Source organism: Manihot esculenta, chromosome 13 (genome assembly GCF_001659605.2).
Source record: "Manihot esculenta cultivar AM560-2 chromosome 13, M.esculenta_v8, whole genome shotgun sequence".
Classification (NCBI taxonomy): domain Eukaryota; kingdom Viridiplantae; phylum Streptophyta; class Magnoliopsida; order Malpighiales; family Euphorbiaceae; genus Manihot; species Manihot esculenta.
In genome coordinates, this window is record NC_035173.2 from 15,960,325 (window position 1) to 15,975,440 (window position 15,116).

Genomic DNA, 15,116 nt, shown 5'->3' on the forward strand with positions numbered 1-15,116 from the left:
AAATATTATAGCTCTCATTTGATTTAATTTATTAAAAAGTAATGCCCTTTATGTTGTAAAATTAGTTTAAATTTCAAAAGATTTTATAGTCATTAAAGATTTTATGGTCGTTGAAGATTTCATGGTAATTAGAGATTTTATGATCGTTGAAGATTTTATGATAATTAAAGATTTTATGGTCATTAAATATTTTATTTATGAGATTTAAATATAATATTAAATATGACCGTTATGATTTTATTTCAAAATTCTTATAACCATATATAGCGGTCAAGTTTTCCACAATAAAAAGTCTTCGTCTTTACAAAGATATTCACTCCCCATTTTCTACTTGATTCTTTCTTTTCTCTGTGTTATCTGCTGAGTTATAAATCATAGATAAATTCTTGTTGTCCTGATTCTGGGAATAAAATCCCAGAAGAACATGTTTAATCCTGGGGGATCACAAAATAAATCCTTAAGGACAGTGTTCAACACGACTCAGGTTTTATTGTTTTACCCAATATTTACAATAATCTTAAAAATTTATCTTTACACAAATGGAACCAAATGTTGTTACTGTCTCTATTTTTGCACTGCCTGCTTCCAATGACATTATCAATGTCTCTGCTTTTACAAATGGTGGGTCTCTTCTGCCTACTGTCCTCATATCTCAAAGATTGAGAATCAAGACCTATACCTGCTGTTGATCCAAGTTGCATGAAATCTAGGTCTATTCTAATAAGGTATGTAGGTATATAATTATCGGTACTCTTTTTAACAATTTCTTTGATAACTACTGTTCCTACAAGGAAGCCAAGGAAATATGAGATTCAATGAAATATGGGATTCAATGAAAAAATATGAGATTCAATGAATTTGAAATATACTGCTGAGGATGTTGGCTATAAGAGCAAATCTTGTACAAAGAAAAAGTACACAAATCAAATAACATGTATGAAAATAAGAAATCTGATTTCAAACTCAAATTTAATAATTCCATCTTTAAAAGGAAAGGATATTGTTTTGTATGTGGTAAGCCGGGTCATGATGCACCCCAGTACAGGAAAAGAGTGATAAATAACAATCCTCCTAAAACAAAAGTGAATTTAGTTGAAGGAGATGATATTATTACTGCGGTCATTTCTCAAACTTTTCTTGTAGCTAATGTGCAAGAATGGGTAGTAGACTCTAGTGCTACTAGGCATATCTGTGCAAACAGAAATGCATTCAGCTCTTACACTACAGTGAAGGAAGGAGAAGAACATGTATTTGGGTGATTCTAGGACTGCAAGTGTCCTTGGTAAATGGAAAGTTTTTCTCAAACTCACATCTGGCAAGACCTTGGCACTTAATGAGGTATTTCATATACCTAATATGAGAGCTAATTTAATTTTTGTAGCTCTATTGGGAAAGGCTGGGATTAAGGTGTCTTTTGGGTCAGACAAAATTATACTGACAAAAAATGAAATTTTTATTAGAAAAGGTTATTGAAATCAGGGACTTTTTATTCTCAATATTTTTGCAATAACAAATGAAAATGCATCTCCTTGTTCTCTCTTGCTTGATTCTTTTGATTTATGGCATGCTAGATTAGGACATGTTAGTGCTTCTTATATTAAAAAAATACAATATCTTGGTATAATATCTGGCACTAGTAATACATATTTAAATAAATGTGAGATTTGTGTAGAATCTAAGTCAACCAAAAAATCATATTCAACTACACATAGAGAATCTGAATTGCTTAATTTAATACACACAGACTTAGGAGATTTAAAACAAACCATTACTAGAGGTGGTAAAAAAATATTATGCAACTTTTATTGATGACTATTCTAGATATACTAAAGTATATTTGCTTAGAAACAAAGATGAAGCATTTGATATATTTCAATTGTATAAAGCTGGAGTGGAAAATCAATTAATTAGAAAAAAAATATAGATCAGATAGAGGTGGAGAATATATTTCTTAATGACTTTTGTGAAGAAAGAAGGAATAGCTCGTGAATTTACTTTACCCTATTCACTAGAATTCAATGGAGTAGTGGAAAGAAAAATTTGAATATTAAAAGAAATGATGAATGCGTTATTAATAAGTTATTTTTCACCTAATAACCTTTAGGGGAAACTTTATTATCTGCTTGTCATCTACAAAATAGGATACCCTATAAGAAAACTGATAAAACACCCTATGAACTTTGGAAAGGTTATACACCTAACTTAAAATATTTAAAAGTGTGGGGATGTCTTGCTAAAGCAATTCTTCCTGATCCTAAGAAATGAAAAATAGGTTCAAAAACTTTTGATTGCATGTTTATAAGTTATGCTGAAACCTATAAACTTAAATTTATAAGTTTGATGTAGCTTCTATACATAAACTTGTTTTAGTTTCCTGAGACAGAATTTCTTCTATTAAAGTATTAATTGCTTTGGGTTTTAAGCATAAACTTATTATTTATCAAATGGATGTTAAAAACAGTTTTAAATGGAGACTTGGAAGAAGAAATTTATATGGTTCAACCTAATGATTGTATTGTTTCTGGTCAAGAAAATAAAGTCCGCAAACTTCTTAGATCATTATATGGTTTAAAACAAGCTCCAAAACAGTGCCATGAGAAATTTGATCAAGTTTTGTTGAGTGATGACTTTATCTCTGTTGAAGTTGATAAGTGTGTATATACAAAATGTATAAATGATTGATAAGTGTGTATGTACAAAACGTATAAATGATGAATCTGTGATTATTTGTTTATATGCATTTACTTTTGGTACAAATTATGATATAGTTGTAAATCAAAAACTTTCATTGCCTCTAAATTTGATATGAAAGATGTAGGAGAGGCAAATGTGATTTTGCGAGTTAGAATCATAAGGAAAAATGATAGTCCAATGCTATCACAAGAGCATTATGTTGAGAAGATTCTAAGGAAGTTTGGACATTTCAATGTCAAACCAGTAAATATCCCTTATGATCCTAACTGTCGATTAAAGAAAATTAGAGTCTAAATATGCATAGATCGTTAGGAGTCTGTTGCATTTAGTGAATTTTTTATCAACACCATCTATATCAATGCGTTGTGATTGTCAAGCGGCAATAGCCATTGCAAAGAATAAAACTTTTAATGGTAAGAATAAACATATTCGTCTGAGACATAATGTTGTTAAGCAGCTGCTGAAAGATGGAACTATTTTCATTGATTATGTGAAGTCAAAAGTGAATTTGGCCAATTCTCTGACTAAATCTTTAGAGAGAAAAATAATAGATGAAACATCGAGAGGAATGGGACTTGAGCCAATTTGAAATTAACAATGATGGAAACCCAACATTTGTGATTGGAGATCCCATGAAAAAGGTTCATATGGGTAATAACAAGTCACATGTTAGTTTTGATAGCACTATTTATTGTTGTCCCTTTCCATGGTGTGAGAAGTGCTAGACTGCATTAATAAGAGGATGAGATGAAAACTGTAACATCCCAGAAAAAATAAATAAATAAATAAAATAAAATAAATAAATAATTAAATAAGAAAAAAAAAGAAGAAGAAAGAAAGAAAAAAAAAAGATAAATTAAATTTTAATTTAAGGACAAGTGGCAATTTGCTAGCCACTTAACAAAAAAAGAAAAGAAAAGAAAAGAAGAAAGGAGAAAAGACTAGAAGAGGAAGGGAATTCATATTTCCCATTCATTTTCTTCTCCTTCCCGTGAACATGCATAAACCCCACTTCTCCATCTTTTCTCTTCTACACTAAATTGCTTCAAAATTTCACCTCCAATCAATTACCCATCTTCTCCGAACACCTTTCCAAAGTAGAATTTGAAGAAAAGAAGAGAAAATCAAAGAGAAAATTCAAGGTTGAGGGAGAGTGAATAGTAACCAAGGGTTGGAAAATTTAAAGGTATGTTAGGGGTTTTGATATAGGAATGTTTATTATCATTTTTATGTGAATATGTATGAGGAATATTGTATTAATATGATTTATTTACTTTTTTTTTTAAAGAAGAAGTGGAAAGGAAGAGTGAAAGTTCCAAAGGGAAAGAAAAGAAAGAGTAGAGAACTAAAGCTTGTGGAAGATTTTGGAAAGTTAAGGTTTGTGCTCAACTTTGTTTGAATACATTTAAGAATTTGTTAATTATGTTCTATTTGAAAATTTTACTACCCTAGTAGAAATAGACCAAGTGAATAATAGTTTAATTATATTTGTATAATCAAAGTTTGAGAAATAATAGATTTAATAGATAGAAAAGTTTAAAATTAATATGTAATTTAACCAAAATTTAAGTTATAGATCTCATGAAATGACTCTATTTTCTTTGATAGAAATATAATTTGGTTAGATATAGTGCCAATAAAAAATATTAATAGACTAAAAAAAAAGAAAAGAAAAAAAAGAGAGATATTAGATTAGATAAAAAAAAGTAAATAGAAATTAAAGGAATAAGAAAAGGGAGATACGGTGTAAATCTGATGTTTAACAATAATAATAATAATATAAGATAAAAAAAATAGAAATTCAAAGAAAAAGAAAATTGAAATAAGTATATTGTGATAAGTAGAAAAATATATATATATATCTTATATTAGAAAAAAAATAATTAAAAAGAATAACAGTTAATTAATTAAGGATGAAATTATGAATTTGTAATTTATGTAGTTGAATTACATTAATAGATTTACATGATATGAAAATGTTTAAAAGCACAGTTGTAATATGATAAAGTATTATAAATTGAATAATTGGAAAGTTATACCGTATTGAAAGTTTTTATTTATTTAAAGTCTGGCTCTAGTAAGTTTGGTGGGAATTGTTAGTTAGTTTAAGGGTGTGGCATGCCATATACAGATCTTGCAGTACTGCACTACAGTTATACTGATTTTTAGGATACAATGAGGTACCCTACAGTTATAGACTCAGCTTTTGAGCCATACAGTTATTTGGCACTTTGTACCCTACTGTTACAGTTTCCTTATCTGACTTAACAGTCCCATTTAAATTTATAGGGGCCAAAAGAAATATATAAAAATAATAATAATAAATAATAAAAGTATTAAGAGAAAATAAAACTTTTTACATGATGAAGAAAAAGAAAAAGACTATGAAATGAAAATATGTATATATGCGAAATAATAATATGATTTAGTTGTATTTCAAATTATTTGCTATATAGTTTATTGTTATTGGTTTAATTTACTGTGGTTAAATGAATTTTGATTTAAATGTTTTATTTATAAAAAAAAAAAGGTTGAGCACCACTAAGCAATTTGCTTAGCGCGTAGGAATTTATTTATTTTTCCTCGCGCAGGTTGTAGACCCAAGTAGCAGTAGATCAAGATCTGCATCAACCCAGCCAGAGTTACATCATTATTTATCTTGGGTATATTTTGTAAATTTTATATAAAGTTGATTTTGGAAATTTGGCATGTACATAAAGTTTTAGAGATAAAGTGGTTTATGATTAGAATTAGATATATTGGAATATTTTTAACTTTGGTGTAAATATTGGTTATTAGTAAAAGTTTTTGTGTTGAGATTAATGGGATGGTTTATGAAGTGTTTGATCTGAATTGAAATTGTTTTAATGTTAAAAGAAGTTTGGGGGTTGAGGTTGAAGGTTATAGAAGTGTGGTATTACTATTCACAGGTGGAATTAAGCTCATATTTCAGGGAAAACTCTGCCGGATTTTTAGTAAAAAAAAAAAGTCATGAATTACATGATATAAATTAAAGAAAAAATAAGAGAACTGTTAAAATGTGATATCTCCAACTCGGTTAATTAAATGACCGGGTAGGGGGTGTTACATTTAGTGGTATCAGAGCAGGTTTAGTCGACTCTAGGTAGTATGTGGGTAAATAGTTAGGTATAGGAATATGTACATGCCATATATATTAAAGATATGATGTAACCCTGATGCAGATCTATTTTATGAATTTCAATGTTATAGGATATGTACATGCCATATATATTAAAGTTCTCTCTGTTCTTCAGAGAAAACTTCAAGTCGGAGAAGAGGTAGAAAGTCATGTACCGGCTGAGGCCACTGGCCATTTACCGCCACAGGCTCCTCCTGGTGCTAGAAGGCTAGAGCAGGAGGTCTTATTGCAGCAATTAACAGAGATTTTCAGGCAGGTGGCCGGAGTAGCTCAGCCCAGTGGCGGAGCCAGGAGCCTCCCTTTGGTAGGGCACCATCGGCTGCAACTGCACTGCTGCGGCACCTTCATCCCCCTTCAAAGCATTTTTCGGTCGCCGGTACGGCACGTGCCCCCCCTTGCCGTACCCTCCCTCCGCCCCTGGCTCAGCCAGTTATAGTTCCACCACCGGCTCTTGCACCAGCACCAGCCAGGCCGTCTATTGATAAACTGAGAAAGTATGGTGCTACAGAATTTAAAGGACGAAAGGAAGATGATACATCTGCAGCAGAATATTGGTTGCAAAGTACAGATAGGGTGCTTCAACAACTACAATGTTCCCCAGAAGATAGTCTCGTATGTGCAATGTCACTACTGAAAGAAGAAGCCTACCAATGGTGGGACACTGTGGCACAGACAGTGCAACCAATACAGAGGACATGGGAGTTCTTCTTGAATGAGTTCAGAAAGAGATATGTAGGTGACATATATATGGAGGAGAGAAAAAGGGCGTTTATCTATTTAAGGCAGGGACGGATGACAATAGCTGAGTATGAAAGGGAGTTTATTAGATTGAGCAGATATGCCAGGGAGATGATTCCTACAGAGGAAGCAAAATGTAAAAGATTTGAGCAAGGGTTAAACACTGAAATCAAGATGCTTCTAGTTGCTCTTCAGATCAGAGATTTTTCAGCACTGGTGAATGCAGCTTTAAATGTAGAGAAAGTGAGGGAAGAATACCAGAGTAGAAGACAGAGGAGTCAGACTCACAGTCAGAGTCAGAGTCAAGGGCAGATGATAGCTTCACAGGGCTCTAGTAAGAGACAGAAAAGTTTTCAACCTACTAGATCAAGCCAGTCTCAAAGGCAAGGCCAAAAAGCAGCTCAGAGCTTAGCAAGTGGATCTATTCAACAGACTGCTTCTGTGGCCAGTTCAGGAGGCTCAGGAAGAAGTCTTCCATCAGAGTGCAACCACTGCAGAAGGAGACATACTGGTACTTGCAGATTATTGACAGGAGCTTGTTTCATATGTGGCTCTATGGATCACATTATGAGGGATTGTCCTAAGAAACATACAGCCTCAGCACCAACAACAGAAAGAACTACACCAGTAACTCAGAAGACCAGAAGCAAAGGTAGAAGTGAGCCGACAGGTACCTCTAGTCAAAGAGTGTCAGAAACTGTGGATAGACCAGAATCTAGAGCACCTGCTAGAGCCTATGCCATCAAAGCTAGAGAGGATCAGGATTCCCCAGATGTCATCATGGGTATATTTTCTATCTTTGGCCGGTCTGTTCATGCTTTAATAGATCCTGGTTCTACACACTCTTATATTTGCGTACCTATCACAAATAAAAAAAAGAACTACAAGCAGAAATACTAGACCAGGATATAGTAGTAACTAATCCTCTTGGCCACAGTGTAGTTGTCAGTAAAGTATTTAAAGATTGCCCCATCTTGATTCACGGTCACATTTTTCATGGAGATTTGATTGAACTACCTTTTTGGGAGTTTGATGTGATTCTAGGAATAGATTGGTTATTTAGACACCAAGTTATAGTTGATTGTAGAAAGAAGAGTGATCAAGCATAATTTAGCCACATTTTTATGATCTTTATTATTGTTTATTTACACATTATTTAGCTTAATTTATGGTTTTTTCCTTGTTTTTACAGAAAAGGAAGAAATTGAAAAAATGGAGAAAAAGTGCAGAAAATGACAGAAAAGTGATTGGGTCAGTGATTTGCCCAAATCACTGCCCAAATCAAGCTGAAGTAGAAACCTGGAGGCAACAGGCAGAAGTGATTGGGTCAGTGATTTGCCCAAATCACTCGTAGAAACTGGTCAAATCACTCGTAGAGACAGAGACAGAAACTGGACTGAATCCCATAGAACGATTTGCCCAGATTGGGCAAGTGATTTGCCCAAATCACTCGCAGAAACTGCCCAAATCACCTTGACAGCAGAATTTACAGCAGAGGCGGGAAAAGAGCAGAAAATCTAAATTCAAAGAAAAGAAGTCCAAATCCACTTCAAACACCACAAGATCAGTCCCAAGAGCCACGCCCTTCACTTGGAGAGTTCCATTCCCAATCAAATACAAAATCCAAGGAGGAATCAAAGACTACAAAGAAGACCAAATCAAATTGAGATTCCAAAACCCTAATCAAATTGAAATTGGGATTCTCCAGCTATATAAGGGCAGCATCCAAACCAGCATAGCATCATCTCATCTTCAGCAATACTGCAGAAAATTACAGCAGCTTTCTTCCTTTCTTTTCTTTTCTTTCTTTTGAGATTTTGTCCACCATGAGTGGCTAAATTTCATCCTTTTCTAGTTGAAGTTGGTGAATTTCAGATTTTGTGATGAATTGGGAGATTTAAATCTCCATTGTTAAACTTCTATTTATTCTCAATATTTATGCAATTTGAGCTTTCCATAATTATTACTTTGCTTTTAGAATCAATAAGGGCCCATTGCTTTTAAATTGCTTAAGTAATATTGTTTGAATGATTTAGGTCCGTAATTGCTTAGGTTGTTCAAATACACATTTAATCAAATTGCATAATCTAAACTTGACCACGCGGTTGGCAAGGATAGAATTGGGTTTCTCTAAGTCTTAATGCAGTCAACAGTTGTTCGATGCCAAAGGCCCCAAGGACGTTCCTTGGCAACTTGTTAACTAGTGTTTGATTAGCGAACGTTTCCTAATCAAACTAGAACTAAGGAGGAATTTGGATTGTGAGAAGCGTCTTCCACATCCTAAACTAATTTGTTGAGATAAATAGGAGTATTAAAGAATCAATGATCAATTCTAAACAATCTGAAATAAGATCCATACTTCAACTAGAAGCGTTTCTCTTATTGAAATTTCTCATCTATTTAAGTTATTGCTTTCGTTTGCCATTTAATCAAAACAAAACCCACCTCTTTTATTTACTTGTTATTTACTTTACCTAGTCATTATTAGGAAAATCTTTGGTGTCAATTCCCTGTGGTTCGACCCTATTGCCACTATCTACAAATTTATTTTGTTGGTTGATAATAGGTTTATTTTTGACGGTTTCGACAACCGCTTATCAAAGAGAATCACGCTAAAGACACCGGATGGTGAAGAAGTAGTAGTTGTGGGTGAGAGATCAGATTTTCTCTCCAATGTTATTTCTGCTACTGCAGCCAGAAGAATGATAAGAAAGGGTTGTGAGGCATACTTAGCCTGTGTTTTGGAGGCTAAGAAGGAGAAACCTACTGTTTGTGACTTCTCTGATGTCTTTCCAGATGAATTACCAGGATTACCTCCAGAAAGAGAAGTAGAATTTGCCATAGATGTTGTACCAGGCACTACACCCATATCAATTGCTCCTTATAGGATGGCTCCCACAGAATTAAAAGAATTAAAAGTGCAGCTACAAGAATTACTCGATAAGGGTTTCATACGCCTCAGTATCTCTCATTGGGGTGCACCAGTGCTATTTGTTAAGAAGAAGGATGGTTCGCTGCGATTGTGCGTGGATTACAGACAACTCAACAAGGTGACTGTCAAAAATAAATATCCACTACCCCGTATAGATGATTTGTTTGATCAGTTAAAAGGAGCGGGTGATTTTTCTAAAATTGACCTAAGATCAGGTTATTATCAGCTCAGAGTAAAGGATGCAGATATTCCAAAGACTGCGTTTAGGACCCGATATGGGCATTATGAATTCCTTGTTATGCCATTCGGTTTGACTAATGCTCCAGCTGCATTTATGGACTTGATGAATCGTATCTGTAACGCCCCGGAAATCCGGACCGCTATCGGCGCTAGGATCCGGGTCGACTTAAGGCCGCCGGGACCCGTAGCAAGCCTAACATATAACCTGTAAACCTGTATAATCCCATACATGATCAACAACATGCATAAAAATTAAAACTTTTCTTCATACATACTGTCATTGACTAACTCAACCTGTGCATACTCTGGTCATATACATAACATAGTCCCTCTATGGGATCTCATCAAGCCTTAAAGGCAAAACAACCTGTGTTGAGTTAGTTTACATAAACATCATAACATAAGATCATGTATATACAAAAGGGATTAACAATATATTATGGTCAAGCACAACTCTATCCTCAATAACCTCATTACATAACATCCTGAATATTTTTACATTTCATCATAATACAATTGTCATGTCCACAAACTAACTATTACATACATATGATTTTTTCTCGTCTTGCCTTCTCTATCTATCCCGTACCTGCAAACTTGGGGGTTAGGGGAGAGGGGTGAGCTAGATGCCCAGTGAGTAGAACTATAAAAAAAGAATATTTAAAACATGCTATCATGAAATGCGTCACTGCACAAATAAATCACACCACGGATGGACTGATTCAAAAATCCCTCAACTCCATGCCCGGCCCTATTATGGGCACCACAGGACTTCGTATTGCCCGGCCCTATTATGGGCACCACAGGACTTCGTACTCGGAGTTATTGCCCGGCCCTATTATGGGCACCACAGGTCTTCATATTGCCCGGCCCTATTATGGGCACCACAGGACTTCGTATATAGAAGGCTAATGAATCATCCTAATGTCCATCCACTATCATCTATCACAACAATACAATGCGGCATAGTCGTGAATTCTAATGCAAACAACCTATAATATGATCATGATGCATGAAGCATGATAAAAGCATTTCATTTCTTAATTTAAAAGGTTAAGCTTAGTTCCACTCACCTCTGGCTGACTCTGACAAACTCTGTAGCAGTTGGCTCACTGCTGGGGTCCTTGGTTCCTCGGGTCCGAACCTACACAGGTGGACTCCAATGAGGGACCAAACATACATAAACATAACTCTAATATATTCCCTAAAAACCCCCTAAAACATCCTGAAAATATCACATAGAGATATGCATGGGGTGGCTGAACAGGGCACTTTCGGCGGCCGAAAGTCCTGGACAGAGACGAAACTCAGGTAGGTTCGGCGGCACCTTCGGTGGCCGAAAGTCCTGGACAGAGACGAAACTCAGGTAGGTTCGGCGGCACCTTCGGCGGCCGAAAGTCCCAGACAGAGACGAAAGTCTCTTTTCGGGGGCAACTTCGGCAGCCGAAAGGCCTGCCTCCCCAGCCATGTTCGGCGGCCGAAAGTGCCTTCGGCTGCCGAACCTGGTTTTTGCCAAAGGGCAGAAACTTGGCTCCTTTGTGCATTTTCGCCTCCAAACTCACCAATCATGCATATATCTCAACCAAAACATGCATACAAGTTCCTAGGGGCCTCAAAACATCAAATACCCCAACTACAACACTTCAAGCATACTCAAACATGTCACATTGTTCATAAATCACATAAAACCTAACATTTGCTTAAAAACTCATACAACCCTATACATGCCATTCTACCCCATAAAATCACTTAAAACTTACTTAAAACACATGAGGAGCTTAAGATCGGCTCTTACCTCTTGGAGATCGAGAGGGAGACGACCTAAACTTGGAGATCCACGAAAATGAGCTCCTGAGTTCCCAAAGCTCCAAAACTTGGTTTAAAAGCTCAAAACCTTCAATGCAAGCTTAAAACTCAAGAAAAATGGTAGAGATTTGGAGGAAGAACACAAGAGTTGAAAAAGGAAGGTCGGAAGCTTGCTGTGGCCAGAAATGGGAGAAAGCTCGCCCATTTCGGCTAAGTGCCCCATTTATAGGTGGCTGGCCAGGCCACGTTCGGGGGCCGAATGTGCCTCCGCATCCATGCAATATTCGGCGGCCGAACTTGACTTTCGGCGGCCGAACCTGAACTTCCCTAACTCATGCTTTCAGGGGCCTAACGTGCCTCCAAAACGCATGCATGTTCGGCGGCCGAACTTGACTTTCGGCGGCCGAACCTGGGTTTTCCTCCAATGCTATTTTCATGCAAAAGCTCATTTAGTTTCATACTTTAAAACATTAAAATTCATGAAAACATTTTATAAAACATGTCTTTACCCTTTCTAGAAGTTCCCGACATCCGAAATTCCACCGGACGGTAGGAATTCCGATACCGGAGTCTAGCCGGGTATTACAGTATCTTTCACCCTTTCTTAGACCAGTTTGTTGTTGTATTCATAGATGACATTCTTGTCTATTCAAAGACAAAAGAAGAGCATGATAGGCACTTGAGGATTGTGTTACAAATGCTAAGGGAGAAACAGCTTTATGCTAAATTCAGCAAATGTGAATTTGGGTTGAATGAAATATCTTTTCTGGGACGTGTAGTATCTGCAGAAGGCATAAGAGTCGATCCCAAAAAGATAGAGACTATCCTTGCATGGAAGCCACCCAAGAACATTACAGAAGTCAGAAGCTTCTTGGGGTTAGCTGGTTATTACAGAACGTTTGTAAAAGGATTTTCTCAAATAGCTGCTCCACTGACAAGATTGTTGCAGAAAAATGTCAAGTTTGAATGGAATGACAAATGTCAGGCCAGTTTCGATCGATTAAAGGCTATGCTCATAGAGGCACCTGTCCTTACACAACCAGTGTCAGGTAAGGATTTTGTAATTTATAGTGATGCCTCTCACAATGGACTTGGTTGCGTGTTGATGCAAGATGGAAAAGTTGTTGCTTATGCTTCCAGACAATTAAAGTCACATGAAAGAAACTATCCCACTCATGATTTAGAATTAGCAGCCATAGTCTTTGCATTAAAGATCTAGAGGCATTACTTATATGGTGAAAAGTGTTATATTTATACGGATCATAAAAGTCTAAAGTACTTGCCAACTCAAAAAGAGTTAAATTTGAGACAAAGGAGATGGATGGAGCTGTTAAAAGACTACGATTGTATTATTGACTACCACCCTGGCAAAGCAAATGTGGTGGCAGATGCTCTTAGCAGAAAACATTTGCTAGCGCTCAAAGCTATGAATGCTCACTTGACATTGGCGAGAGACGGAGCTGTTATTGCAGAACTGAAAGTTAGGCCCAGTTTGCTTCAACAAGTCCAGGAAGCTCAAAAGGAAGATAAAAATATGCAGCGAAGGTAAGACAAATATAGAAAGGGAAGGATAGCAGGTTTGAAATTAAAGCCGATGGTTGCTTATATTTCCAAAACAGAATATGTGTGCCAGACATAACTGAGTTAAGGAAGAGTATACTTGAAGAGGCTCATAGTAGTCCATATGCAATGCATCCTGGTAGTACAAAAATGTACCAAGATCTGAAGAAAAATTATTGGTGGCGAGGAATAAAAAGAAACATAGCAGAGTTTATTTCGAAATGCTTAACCTGTCAGCAAGTAAAAGCAGAGCACCAAGTTCCTTCTGGTTTGCTACAACCAATTTCTATACCAGAATGGAAATGGGATCGAGTTACTATGGATTTTGTCACTGGTCTGCCACCCACACCAAGAAAGAAAGATGCGGTATGGGTGATTGTTGATAGATTGACAAAGTCTGCACATTTCTACCTGTCAGAACATATTATTCCCTTGAAAAATTAGCAGAATTGTACATAAACGAGATAGTACGACTACATGGCGTACCTCTCTCTATCATATCTAACAGAGACCCGAGGTTTACATCAAGATTTTGGGAGAAATTGCATGAAGCCTTGGGTACCAGATTGAATTTCAATACAACTTTTCATCCCTAAACAGATGGACAGTCAGAGAGGGTAATTCAGATCTTAGAAGACATGTTAAGGAGTTGTGTTATTGAATTTGAAGGAAGCTGGGAAAAGTATCTTTCATTAATGGAATTCGCTTACAACAACAGCTACCAGTCCAGTATTAAAATGGCACCTTATGAAGCATTCTATGGGAGGAAATGCAGAACTCCTTTACGCTGGACAGAGCTAAGTGAAGATAAGCTTGTGGGTCCTGACTTGATAAGACAAACAGAAGAAAATGTTAAGATCATCAAGGAGAGGTTAAAGGCAGCATCAGACAGACAAAAGTCATATGCAGATAAGAAAAGGAAGAATATAGAGTTTTCAGTGGGCGATAAAGTATTCCTTAAAGTTTCACCTTGGAAGAAAGTGCTGAGATTTGGCAAAAAGGGCAAACTGAGTCCTAGGTTTATCGGTCCTTATGAAATTATGGAACGTGTAGGACCGGTAGCCTACAAGCTAGCCTTACAATCAGAACTTGACAAGATACACAATGTCTTTCATGTTTCCATGCTTAGAAGATACAGGTCAGATCCCTCTCATATCCTCCCAGCAGAATCTGTGGATGTACAACCAAACTTGTCATATGAAGAAGAACCTGTGAAACAAAAGAATTCCTCTTGTTAAAGTCCTATGGAGGAATCACAAAGTAGAAGAAACAACTTGGGAGAGCGAAGATGTCATGAAAGCACAGTATCCTCATCTCTTTAATACAGATAAAATTTCGAGGATGAAATTTTTATAAGAGGGGTAGAGTTGTAACATCCCAGAAAAAAAATAATTAAATAATTAAATAAGAAAAAAAAAGAAGAAGAAAGAAAGAAAGAAAAAAGATAAATTAAATTTTAATTTAAGGACAAGTGGCAATTTGCTAGCCACTTAACCAAAAAAAAAAAAGAAAAAGAAAAGAAAAGAAGAAAGGAGAAAAGACTAGAAGAGGAAGAGAATTCATATTTCCCATTCATTTTCTTCTCATTCCCGTGAACATGCATAAACCCCACTTCTCCATCTTTTCTCTTCTACACTAAATTGCTTCAAAATTTCACCTCCAATCAATTACTCATCTTCTCCCAACACCTTTCCAAAGTAGAATTTGAAGAAAAGAAGAGAAAATCAAAGAGAAAATTCAAGGTTGAGGGAGAGTGAATAGTAACCAAGGGTTGGAAAATTTAAAGGTATGTTAGGGGTTTTGATATAGGAATGTTTATTATCATTTTTATGTGAATATGTATGAGGAATATTGTATTAATATGATTTATTTGTTTATTTTTTTTTAAAGAAGAAGTGGAAAGGAAGAGTGAAAGTTCCAAAGGGAAAGAAAAGGAAGAGTAGAGAACTAAAGCTTGTGGAAGATTTTGGAAAGTTAAGGTTTGTG

The 15,116-nt window shown here is 35.8% G+C and overlaps 1 protein-coding gene across 1 annotated transcript; it reads left to right on the forward strand.

The window, feature by feature from the left end:
* The first annotated feature begins 539 nt into the window (after positions 1-539).
* LOC122721498 lies at positions 540-14,508 on the forward strand. Its single transcript, XM_043949338.1, has 7 exons — positions 540-621; positions 2,462-2,651; positions 2,769-2,937; positions 5,970-6,158; positions 6,281-7,447; positions 9,196-9,880; positions 12,146-14,508. The coding sequence occupies exons 1-7, from the start codon at positions 540-542 to the stop codon at positions 12,787-12,789; spliced, it is 3,126 nt and encodes a 1,041-aa protein (XP_043805273.1). The 3' UTR covers positions 12,790-14,508.
* Positions 14,509-15,116: the final 608 nt, after the last annotated feature.

Coding starts and splice junctions, on each gene's coding strand:
- LOC122721498 (XM_043949338.1), top strand. CDS start 540: ATGGAACCAAATGTTGTTACTGTCTCTATTTTTGCACTGCCTGCTTCC. Junction 622..2,461: donor TGTCTCTGCTTTTACAAATG/GTGGGTCTCTTC, acceptor TGTTAAAAACAG/TTTTAAATGGAGACTTGGAA. Junction 7,448..9,195: donor CTACACACTCTTATATTTGC/GTACCTATCACA, acceptor CGCTTATCAAAG/AGAATCACGCTAAAGACACC.